Genomic DNA, 19,415 nt, shown 5'->3' with positions numbered 1-19,415 from the left:
ACATTGGGGACATTGGGGGGATTGGGGACATCGGGGACATTGGGGGCATTGGGGACATTGGGGGGACATTGGGGGGATTGGGGACATTGGGGGGATTGGGGACATTGGGGGGACATTGGGGACATTGGGGACATTGGGGGCATTGGGGGGATTGGGGACATTGGGGGGACATTGGGGGCATTGGGGACATTGGGGGGACATTGGGGACATTGGGGGGACATTGGGGACATTGGGGACATTGGGGGCATTGGGGACATTGGGGACATTGGGGACATTGGGGGGACATTGGGGGGATTGGGGACATTGGGGGGACATTGGGGACATTGGGGACATTGGGGACATTGGGGGGATTGGGGACATTGGGGACATTGGGGACATTGGGGACATTGGGGGGATTGGGGACATTGGGGACATCAACGGGGACATTGGGGACATTGGGGACATTGGGGACACTGGGGACATTGGGGACATTGGGGACATTGGGGGGACATTGGGGACATTGGGGACATTGGGGACATTGGGGACATTGGGGACACTGGGGACATTGGGGGACATTGGGGACATTGGGGACATTGGGGGGACATTGGGGACATTGGGGGACATTGGGGGGATTGGGGGGATTGGGGACATTGGGGGGATTGGGGACATTGGGGACACTGGGGACATTGGGGACATTGGGGGGACATTGGGGACACTGGGGGGACATTGGGGACATTGGGGACATTGGGGACACTGGGGACATTGGGGACATTGGGGACATTGGGGACACTGGGGGGACATTGGGGACATTGGGGACATTGGGGACATTGGGGGGACATTGGGGGGATTGGGGGGACATTTGGGGCATTGGGGACATTGGGGACATTGGGGACAATGGGGACATTTGGTACATTCTGGAAAGGTCCAGGCGGGGTTGGGGACACTCAGGAGGGGTTGGGGACACTCAGGGGTGGTTGGGGACACTCAGGAAGGGTTGGGGACACTCAGGGATGGTTGGGGACACAGGGGACACTCACGTGTGCCACGGGTGGCCGCAGCAGCGCCAGGCGGGGTTGGGGACACTCAGGGATGGTTGGGGACAGTCAGGGAGGGTTGGGGACAGTCAGGGAGGGTTGGGGACACAGGTGACACTCACGTGTGCCACGGGTGGCCGCAGCAGCGCCAGGCGGGGTTGGGGACACTCAGGGGTGGTTGGGTTGGGTTAGGAAGGATTGGGGACACAGGTGACACAGGTGACACAGGTGACACAGGTGACACTCACGTGTGCCACAGGTGGCCGCAGCAGCGCCAGGAGGGGTTGGGGACACTCAGGGATGGTTGGGTTGGGGACACTCAGGGATGGTTGGGTCAGGAAGGATTGGGGACACAGGTGACACAGGTGACAGGTGACACTCACATGTGCCACGGGTGGCCGCAGCAGTGCCAGGCGGGGTTGGGGACACTCAGGAAGGGTTGGGGACACTCAGGGACACTCAGGAAGGGTTGGGGACACAGGGACACTCACGTGTGCCACCGGGGGCCGCAGCAGCGCCAGGCGGGGTTGGGGACACTCAGGGACACTCAGGAAGGGTTGGGGACACTCAGGGACACTCAGGGGTGTTTGGGGACATTCAGGGATGGTTGGGGACACTCAGGGGTGGTTGGGGACACTCAGGGATGGTTGGGGACACTCAGGGGTGGTTGGGGACACTCAGGGATGGTTGGGGACACTCAGGAAGGGTTGGGGACACTCAGGGGTGGTTGGGGACACTCAGGGATGGTTGGGGACACTCAGGAAGGGTTGGGGACACTCAGGGGTGGTTGGGGACACTCAGGGATGGTTGGGGACACTCAGGAAGGGTTGGGGACACTCAGGAAGGGTTGGGGACACAGGTGACACAGGTGACACAGGTGACACAGGGGACACTCATGTGTGCCACGGGTGGCCGCAGCAGCGCCAGGCGGGGTTGGGGACACTCAGGGACACTCAGGGGTGGCCGGGTTGGGTCAGGAAGGGTTGGGGACACTCAGGGATGTCTGGGGACACTCAGGAAGGGTTGGGGACACGGTGCCACTCACGTGTGCCACGGGTGGCCGCAGCAGCGCCAGGCGGGGTTGGGGACACTCAGGGACACTCAGGAAGGGTTGGGGACACTCAGGGATGGTTGGGGACATGGTGCCACTCACGTGTGCCACGGGTGGCCGCAGCAGCGCCAGGCGGGGTTGGGGACAGTCAGGGACACTCAGGAAGGGTTGGGGACACTCAGGGATGGTTGGGGACATGGTGCCACTCACGTGTGCCACGGGTGGCCGCAGCAGCGCCAGGCGGGGTTGGGGACAGTCAGGGATGGCTGGGGACACTCAGGGGTGGTTGGGGACACTCAGGTGCCACTCACGTGTGCCACGGGTGGCCGCAGCAGCGCCAGGCGGGGTTGGGGACACTCAGGGGTGGTTGGGGACACTCAGGGATGGTTGGGGACACGGTGCCACTCACGTGTGCCACGGGTGGCCGCAGCAGCGCCAGGCGGGGTTGGGGACACTCAGGGATGTTTGGGGACACTCAGGGATGGTTGGGGACACGGTGACACTCACGTGTGCCACGGGTGGCCGCAGCAGTGCCAGGCGCGGGGCACGGCCACCGTAGGTGTCCCCCTTGAGGGTGAAGGTGGCCAGGTGACCGTCGGCGCTGAGCAGAACCCCGAAGGGATCGGCCACCGCGCAGTGCACGATGGGAGAGCCCAGATCCACGGGGACAAAGTGCAGCTGGGTCACTGCGGGGACAGAAGTGTCACCAAGGGGTCACCATGGGGTCACATCGCCCCTGTGACACCCCAAACCCGTGTGGGGACATTGGGGTCACGGCAGTGTCACATCACCCCTGTGTCACCCCAACCCACGGGGACAAAGTGCAGCTGGGTCACTGTGGGGACAGCGGGGTCACCATGGGGTCACCGAGGGGTCACAACCCCTGTGACACCCCAACCCACGGGGACAAAGTGCAGCTGGGTCACTGCAGGGACAGCAGGGTCACCAAGGGGTCACCGAGGTGTCACAGCAGTGTCACATCACCCCTGTGACACCCCAACCCACGGGGACAAAGTGCAGCTGGGTCACTGCGGGGACAGCGGGGTCACCAAGGGGTCAGCATGGGGTCACAACCCCTGTGACACCCCCAACCCACGGGGACAAAGTGCAGCTGGGTCACTGTGGGGACAGAAGTGTCACCAAGGGGTCACCACGGGGTCACATCACCCCTGTGTCACCCCAAACCCGTGTGGGGACATTGGGGTCACAGCAGTGTCACATCACCCCTGTGTCACCCCAACCCACGGGGACAAAGTGCAGCTGGGTCACTGCGGGGACAGCGGGGTCACCACGGGGTCACCGAGGGGTCACAACCCCTGTGTGACCCCAAACCCACGGGGACAAAGTGCAGCTGGGTCACTGTGGGGACAGAAGTGTCACCAAGGGGTCACCGAGGGGTCACCAAGGGGTCACATCGCCCCTGTGACACCCCCAACCCACGGGGACAAAGTGCAGCTGGGTCACTGTGGGGACAGAAGTGTCACATTGGTGTCACATCACCCCCAACCCACGGGGACAAAGTGCAGCTGGGTCACTGTGGGGACAGCAGTGTCACCAAGGGGTCACCGAGGGGTCACATCGCCCCTGTGTCACCCCAAACTCATGTGGGGACATCAGGGTCACGGCAGTGTCACATCACCCCTGTGTCACCCCCAACCCACGGGGACAAAGTGCAGCTGGGTCACTGTGGGGACAGCGGGGTCACCGAGGGGTCACCGAGGGGTCACAACCCCTGTGTGACCCCAAACCCACGGGGACAAAGTGCAGCTGGGTCACTGCGGGGACAGCGGGGTCACCATGGGGTCACCACGGGGTCACAGCCCCTGTGTGACCCCAAACCCACGGGGACAAAGTGCAGCTGGGTCACTGCGGGGACAGCGGGGTCACCAAGGGGTCACCAAAGGGTCACATCACCCCTGTGTCACCCCCAACCCACAGGGACAAAGTGCAGCTGGGTCACTGTGGGGACAGGAGTGTCACCAAGGGGTCACCAAGGGGTCACCGAGGGGTCACAGCCCCTGTGACACCCCAACCCACGGGGACAAAGTGCAGCTGGGTCACTGTGGGGACAGCGGTGTCACCAAGGGGTCACCAAGGGGTCACCGAGGGGTCACAGCCCCTGTGACACCCCACCCACGGGGACAAAGTGCAGCTGGGTCACTGTGGGGACAGCGGGGTCACCAAGGGGTCACCAAGGGGTCACATCACCCCTGTGTCACCCCCAACCCGTGTGGGGACAGCGGGGTCACAGCAGTGTCACCCCCAGAGTCACCAAGGGGTCACCGAGGGGTCACCATGGGGTCACATCACCCCTGTGTCACCCCAAACCCACGGGGACAAAGTGCAGCTGGGTCACTGCGGGGACAGCGGGGTCACCAAGGGGTCACCAAGGGGTCACAGCAGTGTCACATCACCCCTGTGTCACCCCCAACCCACGGGGACAAAGTGCAGCTGGGTCACTGTCGGGACAGCGGGGTCACATTGGTGTCACCGAGGGGTCACCAAGGGGTCACATCGCCCCTGTGTCACCCCAACCCATGTGGGGACAGCGGTGTCACAGCGGGGTCACCACGGGGTCACAGCAGTGTCACATCACCCCTGTGACACCCCAACCCACAGGGACAGCGGGGTCACCAAGGGGTCACCACGGGGTCACATCACCCCTGTGTCACCCCAAACCCGTGTGGGGACAGTGGGGTCACATTGGTGTCACATCGCCCCTGTGTCACCCCCAACCCACAGGGACTGTGGGGACAGCGGGGTCACCGAGGGGTCACTGAGGGGTCACAGCAGCGTCACATCACCCCCACATCGCCCCTGTGTCACCCCAAACCCACAGGGACAGCGGGGTCACAGCAGTGTCACATCACCCCTGTGTCACCCCAACCCACGGGGACAAAGTGCAGCTGGGTCACTGCGGGGACAGCGGGGTCACCAAGGGGTCACCACGGGGTCACCAAGGGGTCACATCACCCCTGTGTCACCCCAAACCCATGTGGGGACAGCGGGGTCACCAAGGGGTCACCATGGGGTCACAGCAGTGTCACATCGCCCCTGTGACACCCCAAACCCATGAGGGGACAGCGGGGTCACAGCAGTGTCACCAAGGGGTCACCACGGGGTCACCAAGGGGTCACAGCAGTGTCACATCACCCCTGTCACCCCAACCCACGGGGACAAAGTGCAGCTGGGTCACTGTGAGGGGACAGCAGTGTCACCAAGGGGTCAGCAAGGTGTCACCATGGGGTCACATCACCCCTGTGACATCCCAACCCACGGGGACAAAGTGCAGCTGGGTCACTGTGGGGACAGTGGGGTCACCACGGGGTCACCAAGGGGTCACAGCACCCCTGTGTCACCCCAAACCCGTGTGGGGACAGTGGGGTCACCACAGGGTCACCAAGGGGTCACCACGGGGTCACATCACCCCTGTGTCACCCCAAACCTGTGCAGTGACAGCGGTGTCACCACGGGGTCAGCAAGGTGTCACCATGGGGTCACATCACCCCTGTGACACCCCAACCCACGGGGACAAAGTGCAGCTGGGTCACTGCGGGGACAGCGGGGTCACCAAGGGGTCACCAAGGGGTCACAGCGGTGTCACATCACCCCCGTGACACCAAAACCCATGTGTGGACAGCAGTCCCTGTCCCCAGGTGTGTCCCAGGTGTGTCCCAGGTGTCCCCAGGTGTGTCCCAGGTGTGTCCCAGGTGTCCCCAGGTGTCCCCAGGTGTGTCCCTGTCCCCAGGTGTGTCCAGGTGTCCCAGGTGTGTCCCTGTCCCCAGGTGTCCCCAGGTGTGTCCCAGGTGTCCCCAGGTGTGTCCCAGGTGTCCCCAGGTGTGTCCCTGTCCCCAGGTGTGTCCCAGGTGTGTCCCAGGTGTGTCCCTATCCCCAGGTGTGCCCCAGGTGTCCCCAGGTGTATCCCAGGTGTGTCCCAGGTGTCCCCAGGTGTGTCACAGGTGTCCCCAGGTGTCCCCAGGTGTCCCCAGGTGTCCCCAGGTGTGTCACAGGTGTCCCCAGCTGTCCCCAGGTGTGTCCCAGGTGTCCCCAGGTGTGTCACAGGTGTCCCCAGGTGTCCCCAGGTGTCCCCAGGTGTCCCCAGGTGTGTCCCAGGTGTCCCCAGGTGTGTCCCAGGTGTGCCCCCAGGTGTGTCCCAGGTGTGTCCCCAGGTGTGTCCCAGGTGTGTCCCCAGGTGTGTCCCAGGTGTCCCCAGGTGTGTCCCAGGTGTCCCCAGGTGTGTCCCCAGGTGTCCCCAGGTGTCCCCAGGTGTGTCCCAGGTGTCCCCAGGTGTGTCCCCAGGTGTCCCCAGGTGTTCCCAGGTGTGTCCCCAGGTGTCCCCAGGTGTCCCAGGTGTCCCCAGGTGTGTCACTCACCGCCCTGCAGCAGCCGCAGCCCCATCGGTGACACCTGCACGATGAACTGGCCCTGGCCCAGGTGTGTCCCCAGGTGTCCCAGGTGTGTCCCAGGTGTCCCCAGGTGTGTCCCTGTCCCCAGGTGTGTCCCCAGGTGTCCCCAGGCGTGTCCCTGTCCCCAGGTGTCCCCAGGAGTGTCCCAGGTGTGTCCCCAGGTGTCCCAGGTGTGTCCCAGGTGTGTCCCAGGTGTCCCAGGTGTGTCCCAGATGTCCCCAGGTGTCCCCAGGTGTGTCCCTGTCCCCAGGTGTGTCCCAGGTGTCCCCAGGTGTCCCCAGGTGTGTCCCAGGTGTGTCCCCAGGTGTGTCCCCAGGTGTGTCCCCAGGTGTGTCCCCAGATGTCCCCAGGTGTGTCCCTGTCCCCAGGTGTGTCCCAGGTGTCCCCAGGTGTGTCCCCAGGTGTCCCCAGGTGTGTCCCAGGTGTGTCCCAGGTGTGTCCCAGGTGTCCCCAGGTGTGTCCCAGGTGTGTCCCAGGTGTCCCCAGGTGTCCCCAGGTGTGTCACTCACCGCCCTGCAGCAGCCGCAGCCCCAGGGGTGACACCTGCACGATGAACTGGCCCTGGCCCAGGTGTGTCCCTGTCCCCAGGTGTGTCCCTGTCCCCAGGTGTGTCCCAGGTGTGTTCCAGGTGTCCCCAGGTGTGTCCCAGGTGTGTCCCAGGTGTGTCCCCAGGTGTGTCACTCACCGCCCTGCAGCAGCCGCAGCCCCAGGGGTGACACCTGCACGATGAACTGGCCCTGGCCCAGGTGTGTCCCTGTCCCCAGGTGTGTCCCCAGGTGTGTCCCAGGTGTCCCCAGGTGTGTCCCTGTCCCCAGGTGTGTCCCAGGTGTGTCCCAGGTGTCCCCAGGTGTCCCCAGGTGTGTCCCAGGTGTGTCCCCAGGTGTGTCCCAGGTGTGTCCCAGGTGTGTCCCAGGTGTGTCCCTGTCCCCAGGTGTCCCCAGGTGTGTCCCAGGTGTGTCCCAGGTGTCCCCAGGTGTGTCCCAGGTGTCCCCAGGTGTCCCCAGGTGTGTCCCAGGTGTCCCCAGGTGTGTCCCAGGTGTGTCCCAGGTGTCCCCAGGTGTGTCACTCACCGCCCTGCAGCAGCCGCAGCCCCAGGGGTGACACCTGCACGATGAACTGGCCCTGGCCCAGGTTCCCCGCGAACACGGTCGGTCCCTGCGTGGCGAAGCCGCTCGTGTCCAGCTCCAGGATCTCCTGGCCCGTCTGCAGGATCTGGGGACATTGGGGACATTGGGGACATTGGGGGGATTGGGGGACATTGGGGGGATTGGGGGGATTGGGGACATTGGGGGGATTGGGGGACATTGGGGACATTGGGGACATTGGGGACATTGGGGACATTGGGGACATTGGGGGTGTTGGGGGACATCGGGGACATTGGGGGGATTGGGGACATCGGGGACATTGGGGGGATTGGGGACATTGGGGGGACATTGGGGACATTGGGGACATTGGGGGGATTGGGGACACTGGGGACATTGGGGACATTGGGGACATTGGGGACATTGGGGGGACATTGGGGACATTGGGGGGACATTGGGGACATTGGGGACATTGGGGACATTGGGGGGACATTGGGGACATTGGGGGGACATTGGGGACATTGGGGGGATTGGGGACATTTGGGGACATTGGGGACATTGGGGACATTGGGGACATTGGGGACATTGGGGGGACATTGGGGACATTGGGGGACATTGGGGACATTGGGGACATTGGGGACATTGGGGGGACATTGGGGACATTGGGGGGACATTGGGGACATTGGGGGGATTGGGGACATTTGGGGACATTGGGGACATTGGGGACATTGGGGACATTGGGGACATTGGGGGGGGTTTGGGGACATTGGGGACATTGGGGACATTGGGGGGATTGGGGACATTGGGGACATTGGGGACATTGGGGGCATTGGGGACATTGGGGACATTGGGGACATCGGGGACATCGGGGACATTGGGGACATTGGGGGGACATTGGGGACACTGGGGACATTGGGGACATTGGGGGGACATTGGGGACATTGGGGACATTGGGGACACTGGGGACACTGGGGACATTGGGGAGATTGGGGAGATTGGGGGGATTGGGGACATTGGGGACATTGGGGACATTGGGGACATTGGGGACATTGGGGGGACATTGGGGGGACATTGGGGACATGGGGGACATTGGGGGGACATTGGGGACATGGGGGACATTGGGGACATCAGGGGATTGGGGACATTGGGGACATCAGGGACATCAGCAGGTGTCCCCTACCATGGTGGAGTCCTCCCGGCTCAGGATGAGGAAGCCCTGTCCCCATGTCCCCATGATGTCCCCATGATGTCCCCAATGTCCCCAAGGTGTCCCTACCATGGTGGAGTCCTCCCGGCTCAGGATGAGGAACCCGTGCCCCATGTCCCCATGATGTCCCCATGTCCCCAGGTCCCCATGGTGTCCCCAATGTCCCTCACCATGGTGGAGTCCTCCCGGCTCAGGATGAGGAACCCGTGCCCCATGTCCCCATGATGTCCCCAATGTCCCCAAGGTGTCCCTACCATGGTGGAGTCCTCCCGGCTCAGGATGAGGAACCCGTGCCCCATGTCCCCATGATGTCCCCAATGTCCCCAAGGTGTCCCTACCATGGTGGAGTCCTCCCGGCTCAGGATGAGGAACCCGTGCCGTTCCCCGTCCTCCTCAGAACTTTCCGGAGCCGCCGTTGCCGCCTCGGGCTCCGCGCTGGTCCCCGGGGCCACCTCGGGCTGTGGGGACAGAGCCACGGTGGGGACAGGGGACACACAGGGGACAGGGGACACACAGGGGACATGGGGACATGGAGCGACGTGGGGATGTGAGGGGACAGGGGACATGGTGACAGAGGTGACACAGGGACACAGGGACATGTGACACAGTCACAGAGGTGACACAGGGACATGGGGACACAGGGACACAGGGACATGGTGACACAGGGACATGGTGACACAGGGACATGGTGACACAGGGACACGGGGACATGGTGACACAGGGACATGGTGACAGAGGTGACACAGGGACACAGGGAGGGTGACACAGGGACACGGTGACACAGCGACACAAGGACATGGTGACACAGTGACACAGGGACACAAGGACACAGGGAGGGTGACACAGTGACATGGTGACACAGGGACACGGTGACACAGGGACACAGTCATAGAGGTGACACAGGGACACAGGGACACAGGGACAATGTGACACAGGGAGGGTGACACAGGGGGTGACACAGGGAGGGTGACACAGGGGGTGACACAGGGAGGGTGACACAGGGAGGGTGACACAGAGGGTGACACAGAGGGTGACACAGGGAGGGTGACACAGGGAGGGTGACACAGGGAGGGTGACACAGGGGGTGACACAGGGAGGGTGACACAGGGGGTGACACAGGGGGTGACACAGGGGGGTGACACAGGGAGGGTGACACAGGGAGGGTGACACAGGGAGGGTGACACAGGGGGTGACACAGAGGGTGACACAGGGGGTGACACAGGGGGTGACACAGGGAGGGTGACACAGGGAGGGTGACACAGGGGGTGACACAGGGGGTGACACAGGGAGGGTGACACAGGGAGGGTGACACAGGGAGGGTGACACAGAGGGTGACACAGGGGGTGACACAGGGAGGGTGACACAGGGAGGGTGACACAGGGAGGGTGACACAGAGGGTGACACAGGGGGTGACACAGGGAGGGTGACACAGGGGGTGACACAGGGAGGGTGACACAGGGAGGGTGACAAAGAGGGTGACACAGGGAGGGTGACACAGGGAGGGTGACACAGGGAGGGTGACACAGGGGGTGACACAGGGGGTGACACAGGGAGGGTGACACAGGGAGGGTGACACAGGGGGTGACACAGGGAGGGTGACACAGGGAGGGTGACACAGGGAGGGTGACACAGAGGGTGACACAGGGGGTGACACAGGGAGGGTGACACAGGGGGTGACACAGGGAGGGTGACACAGGGAGGGTGACACAGGGAGGGTGACACAGGGAGGGTGACACAGGGGGTGACACAGGGAGGGTGACACAGGGAGGGTGACACAGAGGGTGACACAGGGAGGGTGACACAGGGAGGGTGACACAGGGGGTGACACAGGGAGGGTGACACAGAGGGTGACACAGGGGGTGACACAGGGGGTGACACAGTGACACGGTGACACAGGGAGGGTGACACAGGGAGGGTGACACAGGGGGTGACACAGGGGGTGACACAGGGAGGGTGACACAGGGGGTGACACAGTGACACGGTGACACAGGGAGGGTGACACAGGGGGTGACACAGGGGGTGACACAGAGGGTGACACAGGGAGGGTGACACAGGGGGTGACACAGGGGGTGACACAGGGGGTGACACAGGGGGTGACACAGGGAGGGTGACACAGGGGGTGACACAGTGACACGGTGACACAGGGAGGGTGACACAGGGGGTGACACAGGGGGTGACACAGGGAGGGTGACACAGGGGGTGACACAGGGGGTGACACAGGGAGGGTGACACAGGGAGGGTGACACAGGGGGTGACACAGGGGGTGACACAGGGGGTGACACAGGGAGGGTGACACAGGGAGGGTGACACAGGGGGTGACACAGGGGGTGACACAGAGGGTGACACAGGGAGGGTGACACAGGGGGTGACACAGGGGGTGACACAGGGGGTGACACAGGGGGTGACACAGGGAGGGTGACACAGGGGGTGACACAGTGACACGGTGACACAGGGAGGGTGACACAGGGGGTGACACAGGGGGTGACACAGGGAGGGTGACACAGGGGGTGACACAGGGGGTGACACAGGGAGGGTGACACAGGGAGGGTGACACAGGGGGTGACACAGGGGGTGACACAGGGGGTGACACAGGGAGGGTGACACAGGGAGGGTGACACAGGGGGTGACACAGGGAGGGTGACACAGGGGGTGACACGGGGTGACACAGGGGGTGACACAGGGAGGGTGACACAGGGAGGGTGACACAGGGGGTGACACAGGGACACAGTGACACAGGGAGGGTGACACAGGGAGGGTGACACAGGGGGTGACACAGGGAGGGTGACACAGGGGGTGACACAGGGAGGGTGACACAGAGGGTGACACAGGGAGGGTGACACAGGGAGGGTGACACAGGGAGGGTGACACAGGGACATGGTGACACAGGGAGGGTGACACAGGGAGGGTGACACAGGGGGTGACACAGGGGGTGACACAGGGGGTGACACAGGGAGGGTGACACAGGGGGTGACACAGGGGGTGACACGGGGGGTGACACAGGGAGGGTGACACAGGGGGTGACACAGGGGGTGACACAGGGAGGGTGACACAGGGGGTGACACAGGGGGTGACACACAGGGAGGGTGACACAGGGAGGGTGACACAGTGACACGGTGACACAGGGGGTGACACAGTGACACGGTGACACAGGGGGTGACACGGTGCCACACCTGTTCTCGCGGGGGGGGCGCGGTGACCGTCCACATGTCGTAACAGCCGGGCAGCTCAAACGTGGTCACCACCTGCGGCCGGATGCTGCGCTGGGGACAGGGACGGGGTCAGAGGTCACACACAGGGTCAGGGGTCAAGGACAGGGGACAGGGACGGGGTCAGGGACAGGGACAGGGGTCACCCACGGGGTCAGGGGTCATGCAAGGGGTCAGGGACAGGGACAGGGACAGGGACAGGGGTGGCAGTCAGGCATGGGGACAGTTTTGGGTTGTCCCTGGGGGGTACAGGCGGATTTTGGGGTGCACCCCACAGTTTTTGGGGTGTCCCTGGGGGGTACAGGCAGATTTTGGGGTGTCCCTGGTGGGCACAGGCAGATTTTGGGGTACCCCACAGATTTTGGGGTGTCCCTGGGGGGTTACCCCACAGATTTTGGGGTGTCCCTGGTGGATACAGGCGGATTTTGGGGTGCACCCCACAGATTTTGGGGTGTCCTTGGGGGGTACAGGCAGATTTTGGGGTGCACCCCACAGATTTTGGGGTGTCTATGGGGGTACAGGCAGATTTTGGGGTACCCCACAGATTTTGGGGCGTCCCTGGAAGGTACAGGCAGATTTTGGGGTGCACCCCACAGATTTTGGGGTACACCCCACGGATTTTGGGGTGTCCCTGGGGGGTACAGGCGCGCCCCACACTTTGGGGTCACCCTGGTTCACCCCAGCCCTGCTCTGGCACCGGGATCGGCCCCCCGGGAACCTCCCGCGGGGGGAATGGGCGGTGCGGGGGGATTTGGGGTTTTGGGGTTCAGGTTTGGGGGTTTGGGGTTTTGGGGTTCGGGTTTGGGGGTTTGGGGTTTGGGGTTCGGGTTTGGGGTTTTGGGGTTCAGGTTTGGAGTTTTGGGGTTTGGGTTTGGGGTTTTGGGGTTGTGGGGTTCGGGGTTTTGGGGTTCGGGTTTGGGGTTTTGGGGTTCGGGTTTGGGGATTTGGGGTTCGGGTTTGGGGTTTTGGGGTTCGGGTTTGGGGTTTTGGGGTTCGGGTTTGGGGTTTTGGGGTTCGGGTTTGGGGGTTTGGGGTTTGGGGTTCAGGGAATTTGGGGTTTTTGGGATTCGGGGGAAATTTGGAGTTTTGGGGTTCAGGGGGGATTTGGGGTTTTGAGATTTGGGGGGAATTTGGGGTTTTGGGGTTCAGGGGGTGTTTGGGGTTTTGGGGTTTGGGTTTGGGTTTTTGGGGGGGCCAGGAGGGATTTGGGGTTTGTGGGGTCCACAGCGAATTGGAGGTTTTGGGGTTCGGGTTTGGGGTTTTGGGGTTCGGGTTGGGGGTTTTGGGGTTCAGGTTTGGGGGTTTGGGGTTTTGGGGTTCGGGTTTGGGGTTTTGGGGTTTTGGGGTTCGGGTTTGGGGTTTTGGGGTTTGGGGTTTTGGGGTTCGGGTTTGGGGTTTGGGGTTTTGGGGTTTTGGGGTTCGGGTTGGGGGTTTTGGGGTTCAGGTTTGGGGGTTTGGGGTTTTGGGGTTCAGGTTTGGGGTTTGGGGTTTTGGGGTTCGGGTTTTGGGGTTTTGGGGTTTGGGGTTCAGGTTTGGGGTTTTGGGGTTGGGGGTTTTGGGGTTCGGGTTGGGGGTTTTGGGGTTCAGGGGGGATTTGGGGTTTGTGGGGTCCACAGGGAATTGGAGGTTTTGGGGTTCCAGTTTGGGGTTTTGGGGTTCTGGTTTGGGGTTTTGGGGTTTGGGTTTGGGGTTTTGGGGTTCGGGTTTGGGGTTTTGGGGTTTGGGGTTTGGGGTTCGGGTTTGGGGTTTTGGGGTTCGGGTTTGGGGTTTTGGGGTTCGGGTTTGGGGTTTTGGGGTTCGGGTTTGGGGTTTTGGGGTTTGGGGTTTGGGGTTCTGGTTTGGGGTTTTGGGGTTCGGGTTTGGGGTTTTGGGGTTCGGGTTTGGGGTTTTGGGGTTTTGGGGTTTTGGGGTTTTGGGGTTCGGGTTTTGGGGTTTTGGGGTTCGGGTTTGGGGTTTGGGGTTTGGGGTTCGGGTTTGGGGTTTGGGGGTTCGGGTTTGGGGTTTGGGGTTTTGGGGTTCGGGTTTGGGGTTTGGGGTTTGGGGTTGGGGTTTTGGGGTTTGGGTTTGGGGTTTTGGGGTTCGGGTTTGGGGTTTTGGGGTTTTGGGGTTCGGGTTTGGGGTTTTGGGGTTCGGGGTTTTGGGGTTTTGGGGTTCGGGTTTGGGGTTTTGGGGTTCGGGTTTGGGGTTTGGGGTTTTGGGGTTTGGGGTTTGGGGTTTTGGGGTTTGGGGTTTTGGGGTTTTGGGGTTTTGGGGTTTTGGGGTTCGGGTTTGGGGTTTTGGGGTTCGGGTTTGGGGTTTTGGGGTTCGGGTTTGGGGGTTTGGGGTTTGGGTTTTGGGGTTTTGTGGTTTGGGGTTCAGGTTTGGGGTTTGGAGTTTTGGGGTTCGGGTTGGGGGTTTTGGGGTTCTGGGTTTGGGGGTTTGGGGTTCGGGTTTGGGGGTTTGGGGTTTTGGGGTTCGGGTTTGGGGGTTTTGGGGTTTGGGTTTGGGGTTTGGGGTTTTGGGGTTCGGGTTTTGGGGTTTTGGGGTTCGGGTTTGGGGTTTTGGGGTTCGGGTTTTGGGGTTTGGGGGTTCGGGTTTGGGGTTTTGGGGTTCGGGTTTGGGGTTTGGGGTTTTGGGGTTCAGGGTTTGGGGTTTTGGGGTTCGGGTTTGGGGTTTGGGGTTCGGGTTTGGGGTTTTGGGGTTCGGGTTTGGGGTTTTGGGGTTCGGGTTTGGGGTTCGGGTTTGGGGTTTTGGGGTTTTGGGGTTCGGGTTTGGGGTTCGGGTTTGGGGGTTTGGGGTTTTGGGGTTCGGGTTTGGGGTTTTGGGGTTCGGGTTTGGGGTTTTGGGGTTCGGGTTTTGGGGTTTTGGGGTTTTGGGGTTCAGGTTTGGGGTTTTTGGGGTTTGGGGTTTTTGGGTTCGGGTTTGGGGTTTTGGGGTTCTGGGTTTGGGGTTTTGGGGTTCGGGTTTGGGGTTTGGGGTTCAGGTTTGGGGTTCGGGTTTGGGGTTTTGGGGTTTGGGGTTTTGGGGTTCGGGTTTGGGGTTTGGGGTTTGGGGTTTTGGGGTTCGGGTTTGGGGTTTTGGGGTTCGGGTTTGGGGTTTTGGGGGTCGGGTTTGGGGTTTTGGGGTTCAGGGAGGGGCTTGGGGTTTGTGGGGTCCCAGGGATGTTTTTGGGGTGGTTTTGGGGTGGTTTTTTGGGGGTGGTTTTTGGGGTGTTTTTGGGGTGGTTTTTGGGGTTTTTGGGGTTATTGGGTGTTTTTGGGGTGTTTTTGGGGGTTTTTGGGGTGCTTTTGGGATGTTTTTGGGGGGTTTTTGGGGTGAGTTTGGGGTTCAGGGATGTTTTTGGGATGTTTTTGGGGTGTTTTTGGGGTGGTTTTGGGGTTTTTGGGGTGTTTTTGGGGTGTTTTTGGGATGTTTTTGGGGTGGTTTTGGGGTGGTTTTGGGATGTTTTTGGGGTGTTTTTGGGGTGGTTTTTGGGGGTGGTTTTTGGGGTGTTTTTGGGATGTTTTTGGGGTGGTTTTTGGGGTTTTTGGGGTACCTGCAGCACGGTCAGCGCCCCGTTCTTGCCGTACCCCGAGCACAGGGAGGGTTTGGGGTTCAGGGATGTTTTTGGGGTGTTTTTGGGGTTTTTGGGATGTTTGTGGGGTGGTTTTTGGGGTTTTTGGGGTGGTTTTGGGGTGTTTTTGGGGTGGTTTTTGGGGTGGTTTTTGGGGTTTTTTTGGGATGTTTTTGGGGGGTTTTTGGGGTTTTTGGGGTACCTGCAGCACGGTCAGCGCCCCGTTCTTGCCGTACCCCGAGCACAGGGAGGGTTTGGGGTTCAGGGATGTTTTTGGGGTGTTTTTGGGGTTTTTGGGGTACCTGCAGCACGGTCAGTGCCCCGTTCTTGCCGTACCCCGAGCACAGGACGATCTCCAGGTCGGGTTCGGGGCTGTTCTGGAACTGTGGAGACAGCGGGGTCAGGTGTGGGGTCAGGTGTGGGGTCATTTGGGGTTATTTGGGGTCAGTATTTGGGGTTATTTGGGGTCAGGTGTGGGGTCAGCTTTAGGGTCAGGATTTGGGGTTATTTGGGGCCTGTTTGGGGTCAGGATTTGGGGTTATTTGGGGCCTGTTTGGGGTCAGTATTTGGGGTTATTTGGGGTCAGTTTGGGGTCAGTATTTGGGGTTATTTGGGGCCTGTTTGGGGTCAGGATTTAGGGTCAGATTTGGGGTCATTTGGGGCCAGTTTGGGGTCAGGATTTGGGATTATTTTGGGCCAGTTTGGGGTCAGGATTTGGGGTCATTTGGGGCCAGTTTGGGGTCAGGATTTGGGGTTATTTGGGGTCAGTTTGGGGTCAGGATTTGGGGACAATTGGGGGCCTGTTTGGGGTCAGATTTGGGGTTATTTGGGGTCAGTTTGGGGTCAGGATTTGGGGTTATTTGGGCCCTGTTTGGGGTCAGGATTTGGGGTCATTTGGGGCCAATTTGGGGTCAGTATTTGGGGTCATTTGGGGCCAGTTTGGGGTCAGTATTTGGGGTTATTTGGGGCCTGTTTGGGGTCAGGATTTAGGGTCAGATTTGGGGTCATTTGGGGTCAGTTTGGGGTCAGATTTGGGGTTATTTGGGGTCAGTTTGGGGTCAGGATTTGGGGTCATTTGGGGCCTGTTTGGGGTCAGGATTTGGGGTTATTTTGGGCCTGTTTGGGGTCAGGATTTGGGGTTATTTGGGGTCAGTTTGGGGTCAGATTTGGGGTCATTTGGGGTCAGTTTGGGGTCAGGATTTGGGGTTATTTGGGGCCAGTTTGGGGTCAGATTTGGGGTCATTTGGGGTCAGTTTGGGGTCAGATTTGGGGTCAGTTTGGGGTCAGGATTTGGGGTCATTTGGGGCCTGTTTGGGGTCAGGATTTGGGGTCAGATTTGGGGTAATTTGGGGCCTGTTTGGGGTCAGGATTTGGGGTTATTTGGGGTCATCTGGTGGTGGGTTTGGGGTGGGTTTGGGGTGGATTTTGGGGTACATTTTGGGGTTTTTGGGTACATTTTGAGGTACATTTTGGGGTCTCACCTCCTCAGACAGGAAGGCCGGGTTTGGGCCGGGTTTGGGGTGGATTTTGGGGTGGATTTTGGGGTAAATTTTGGGGTTTTTGGGCACATTTTGGGGTCTCACCTCCTCGGACAGGAAGGCCGGGTTTGGGGCGGGTTTGGGGTGGGTTTGGGGTACATTTTGGGGTAAATTTTGGGGTTTTTGGGGTCTCACCTCCTCAGACAGGAAGGCCGGGTTTGGGCTGGGTTTGGGGTGGGTTTGGGGTGGATTTTGGGGTTTTTGGGGTCTCACCTCCTCGGACAGGAAGGCCGGATTTGGGGTGGGTTTGGGGTGGGTTTGGGGTGGATTTTGGGGTAAATTTTGGGGGTTTTTGGGCACATTTTGGGGTCTCACCTCCTCGGACAGCAAGGCCGGGTTTGGGGTGGGTTTGGGGTGGATTTGGGGCGGGTTTGGGGTGGATTTTGGGGTATATTTCGGGGGTTTTGGGCACATTTTGGGGTCTCACCTCCTCGGACAGGAAGGCCGGGTTTGGGGTGGGTTTGGGGTGGATTTTGGGGTGGATTTTGGGGTTTTTGGGGTCTCACCTCCTCGGACAGGAAGGCCGGGTTTGGGGCGGGTTTGGGGCGGGTTTGGGGTGGATTTTGGGGTAAATTTTGGGGTAAATTTTGGGGTTTTTGGGGTCTCACCTCCTCGGACAGGAAGGCCGGGTTTGGGGTGGGTTTGGGCTGGGTTTGGGGTGGATTTTGGGGTAAATTTGGGGGTTTTTGGGGTCTCACCTCCTCAGACAGGAAGGCCAGGTTTGGGGTGGATTTTGGGGTAAATTTTGGGGTTTTTGGGGTCTCACCTCCTCAGACAGGAAGGCCGGGTTTGGGCTGGGTTTGGGGTAAATTTTGGGGTACATTTTGGGATAGATTTTGGGGTTTTTGGGGTCTCACCTCCTCGGACAGGAAGGCCGGGTTTGGGGTGGATTTTGGGGTACATTTTGGGGTACATTTTGGGGTCTCACCTCCTCGGACAGGAAGGCCGGGTTTGGGGTGGGTTTTGGGGTGGGTTTGGGGTGGATTTTGGGGTAAATTTTGGGGTTTTTGGGGTCTCACCTCCTCGGACAGGAAGGCCGGGTTTGGGGTGGGTTTGGGGTGGGTTTTGGGGTGGGTTTGGGGTGGATTTTGGGGTAAATTTTGGGGTTTTTGGGGTCTCACCTCCTCGGAGAGGAAGGCCGAGTTTGGGGTGGGTTTGGGGTGGGTTTGGGGTGGGTTTTGGGGTAAATTTTGGGGTTTTTGGGGTCTCACCTCCTCGGACAGGAAGGCCGAGTTTGGGGTGGGTTTTGGGGTGGGTTTGGGGTGGATTTTGGGGTAAATTTTGGGGTTTTTGGGGTCTCACCTCCTCGGACAGGAAGGCCGGGTTTGGGGTGGGTTTGGGGTGGATTTTGGGGTAAATTTTGGGGTTTTTGGGGTCTCACCTCCTCGGACAGGAAGGCCGGGTTTGGGGTGGGTTTGGGGTGGATTTTGGGGTAAATTTTGGGGTTTTTGGGGTCTCACCTCCTCGGACAGGAAGGCCGGGTTTGGGGTGGGTTTTGGGGCGGGTTTGGGGTGGATTTGGGGTGGATTTTGGGGTAAATTTTGGGGTTTTTGGGGTCTCACCTCCTCGGACAGGAAGGCTGGGTTTGGGGTGGATTTTGGGGTGGATTTTGGGGTATATTTTGGGGTTGATTTTGGGGTTTTTGGGGTCTCACCTCCTCGGACAGGAAGGCCGAGTTTGGGGTGGGTTTGGGGTGGATTTGGGGTGGATTTTGGGGTAAATTTGGGGGTTTTTGGGGTCTCACCTCCTCGGACAGGAAGGCCGGCTCCCCCATGGCGGCGTTGGCGCAGGGCCCGATGTTGAGGATGCTGTCACACACCTGGCACGGGGACACCGGTGGCACAGGTGACACACAGGGGACACACAGGTGACACACAGGGGACACACAGGTGACAGAGGTGACACAGGTGACAGGGAGGTGACACACAGGTGACAGGGAGGTGACAGAGGTGACACAGGTGACAGGGAGGTGACAGAGGTGACACAGGTGACAGGGAGGTGACACACAGGTGAGACAGGTGACACAGGTGACACAGGTGAGACAGGTGACACAGGTGACACACAGGTGACACACAGGTGACAGAGGTGACAGTACCTCGAAGGAGTAGGTGGCCAGGATGGGGTGACAGGGAGGTGACAGAGGTGACACACAGATGACACACAGGTGACACAGAGGTGACACAGGTGACACACAGGTGACAGGGGGGTGACACAGAGGTGACACAGGTGACACACAGGTGACACAGGTGACAGTACCTCGAAGGAGTAGGTGGCCAGCTGTGTCCCCGAGGCCGCCTCGCTGCCGTACACCTCGATCTCGTCCACCTCGTCCTGTGCCTGCGGCTTCCCCCCTGCCACGGACACACCTGTGTCACCTGTG

At 60.8% G+C, this 19,415-nt stretch overlaps 1 protein-coding gene across 5 annotated transcripts in view; it reads right to left on the bottom strand.

Moving 5' to 3' along the window:
* CPSF1 (cleavage and polyadenylation specific factor 1) overlaps positions 1-19,415 on the bottom strand; it is a 107,766-nt gene that overhangs the window by 54,323 nt on the left and 34,028 nt on the right. For 2 of the 5 annotated variants that reach the window (XM_072925107.1, XM_072925111.1), the window contains 7 exons: positions 19,292-19,386; positions 18,780-18,854; positions 15,800-15,880; positions 11,930-12,019; positions 9,098-9,217; positions 7,541-7,682; positions 2,572-2,750 (listed from right to left, as the gene is read on the bottom strand). In XM_072925107.1, coding sequence (XP_072781208.1) covers positions 2,572-2,750; positions 7,541-7,682; positions 9,098-9,217; positions 11,930-12,019; positions 15,800-15,880; positions 18,780-18,854; positions 19,292-19,386 — 782 coding nt within the window. The remainder of the gene's footprint in view (positions 1-2,571; positions 2,751-7,540; positions 7,683-9,097; positions 9,218-11,929; positions 12,020-15,799; positions 15,881-18,779; positions 18,855-19,291; positions 19,387-19,415) is intronic. The other 3 variants (XM_072925109.1, XM_072925108.1, XM_072925110.1) reach the window with 3 other exon arrangements.

Source organism: Taeniopygia guttata, chromosome 2, assembly GCF_048771995.1.
Source record: "Taeniopygia guttata chromosome 2, bTaeGut7.mat, whole genome shotgun sequence".
Lineage (NCBI taxonomy): Eukaryota > Metazoa > Chordata > Aves > Passeriformes > Estrildidae > Taeniopygia > Taeniopygia guttata.
Note: the sequence above shows the minus strand (reverse complement) of the source record. Positions and strands in the feature narration are given on the sequence as shown.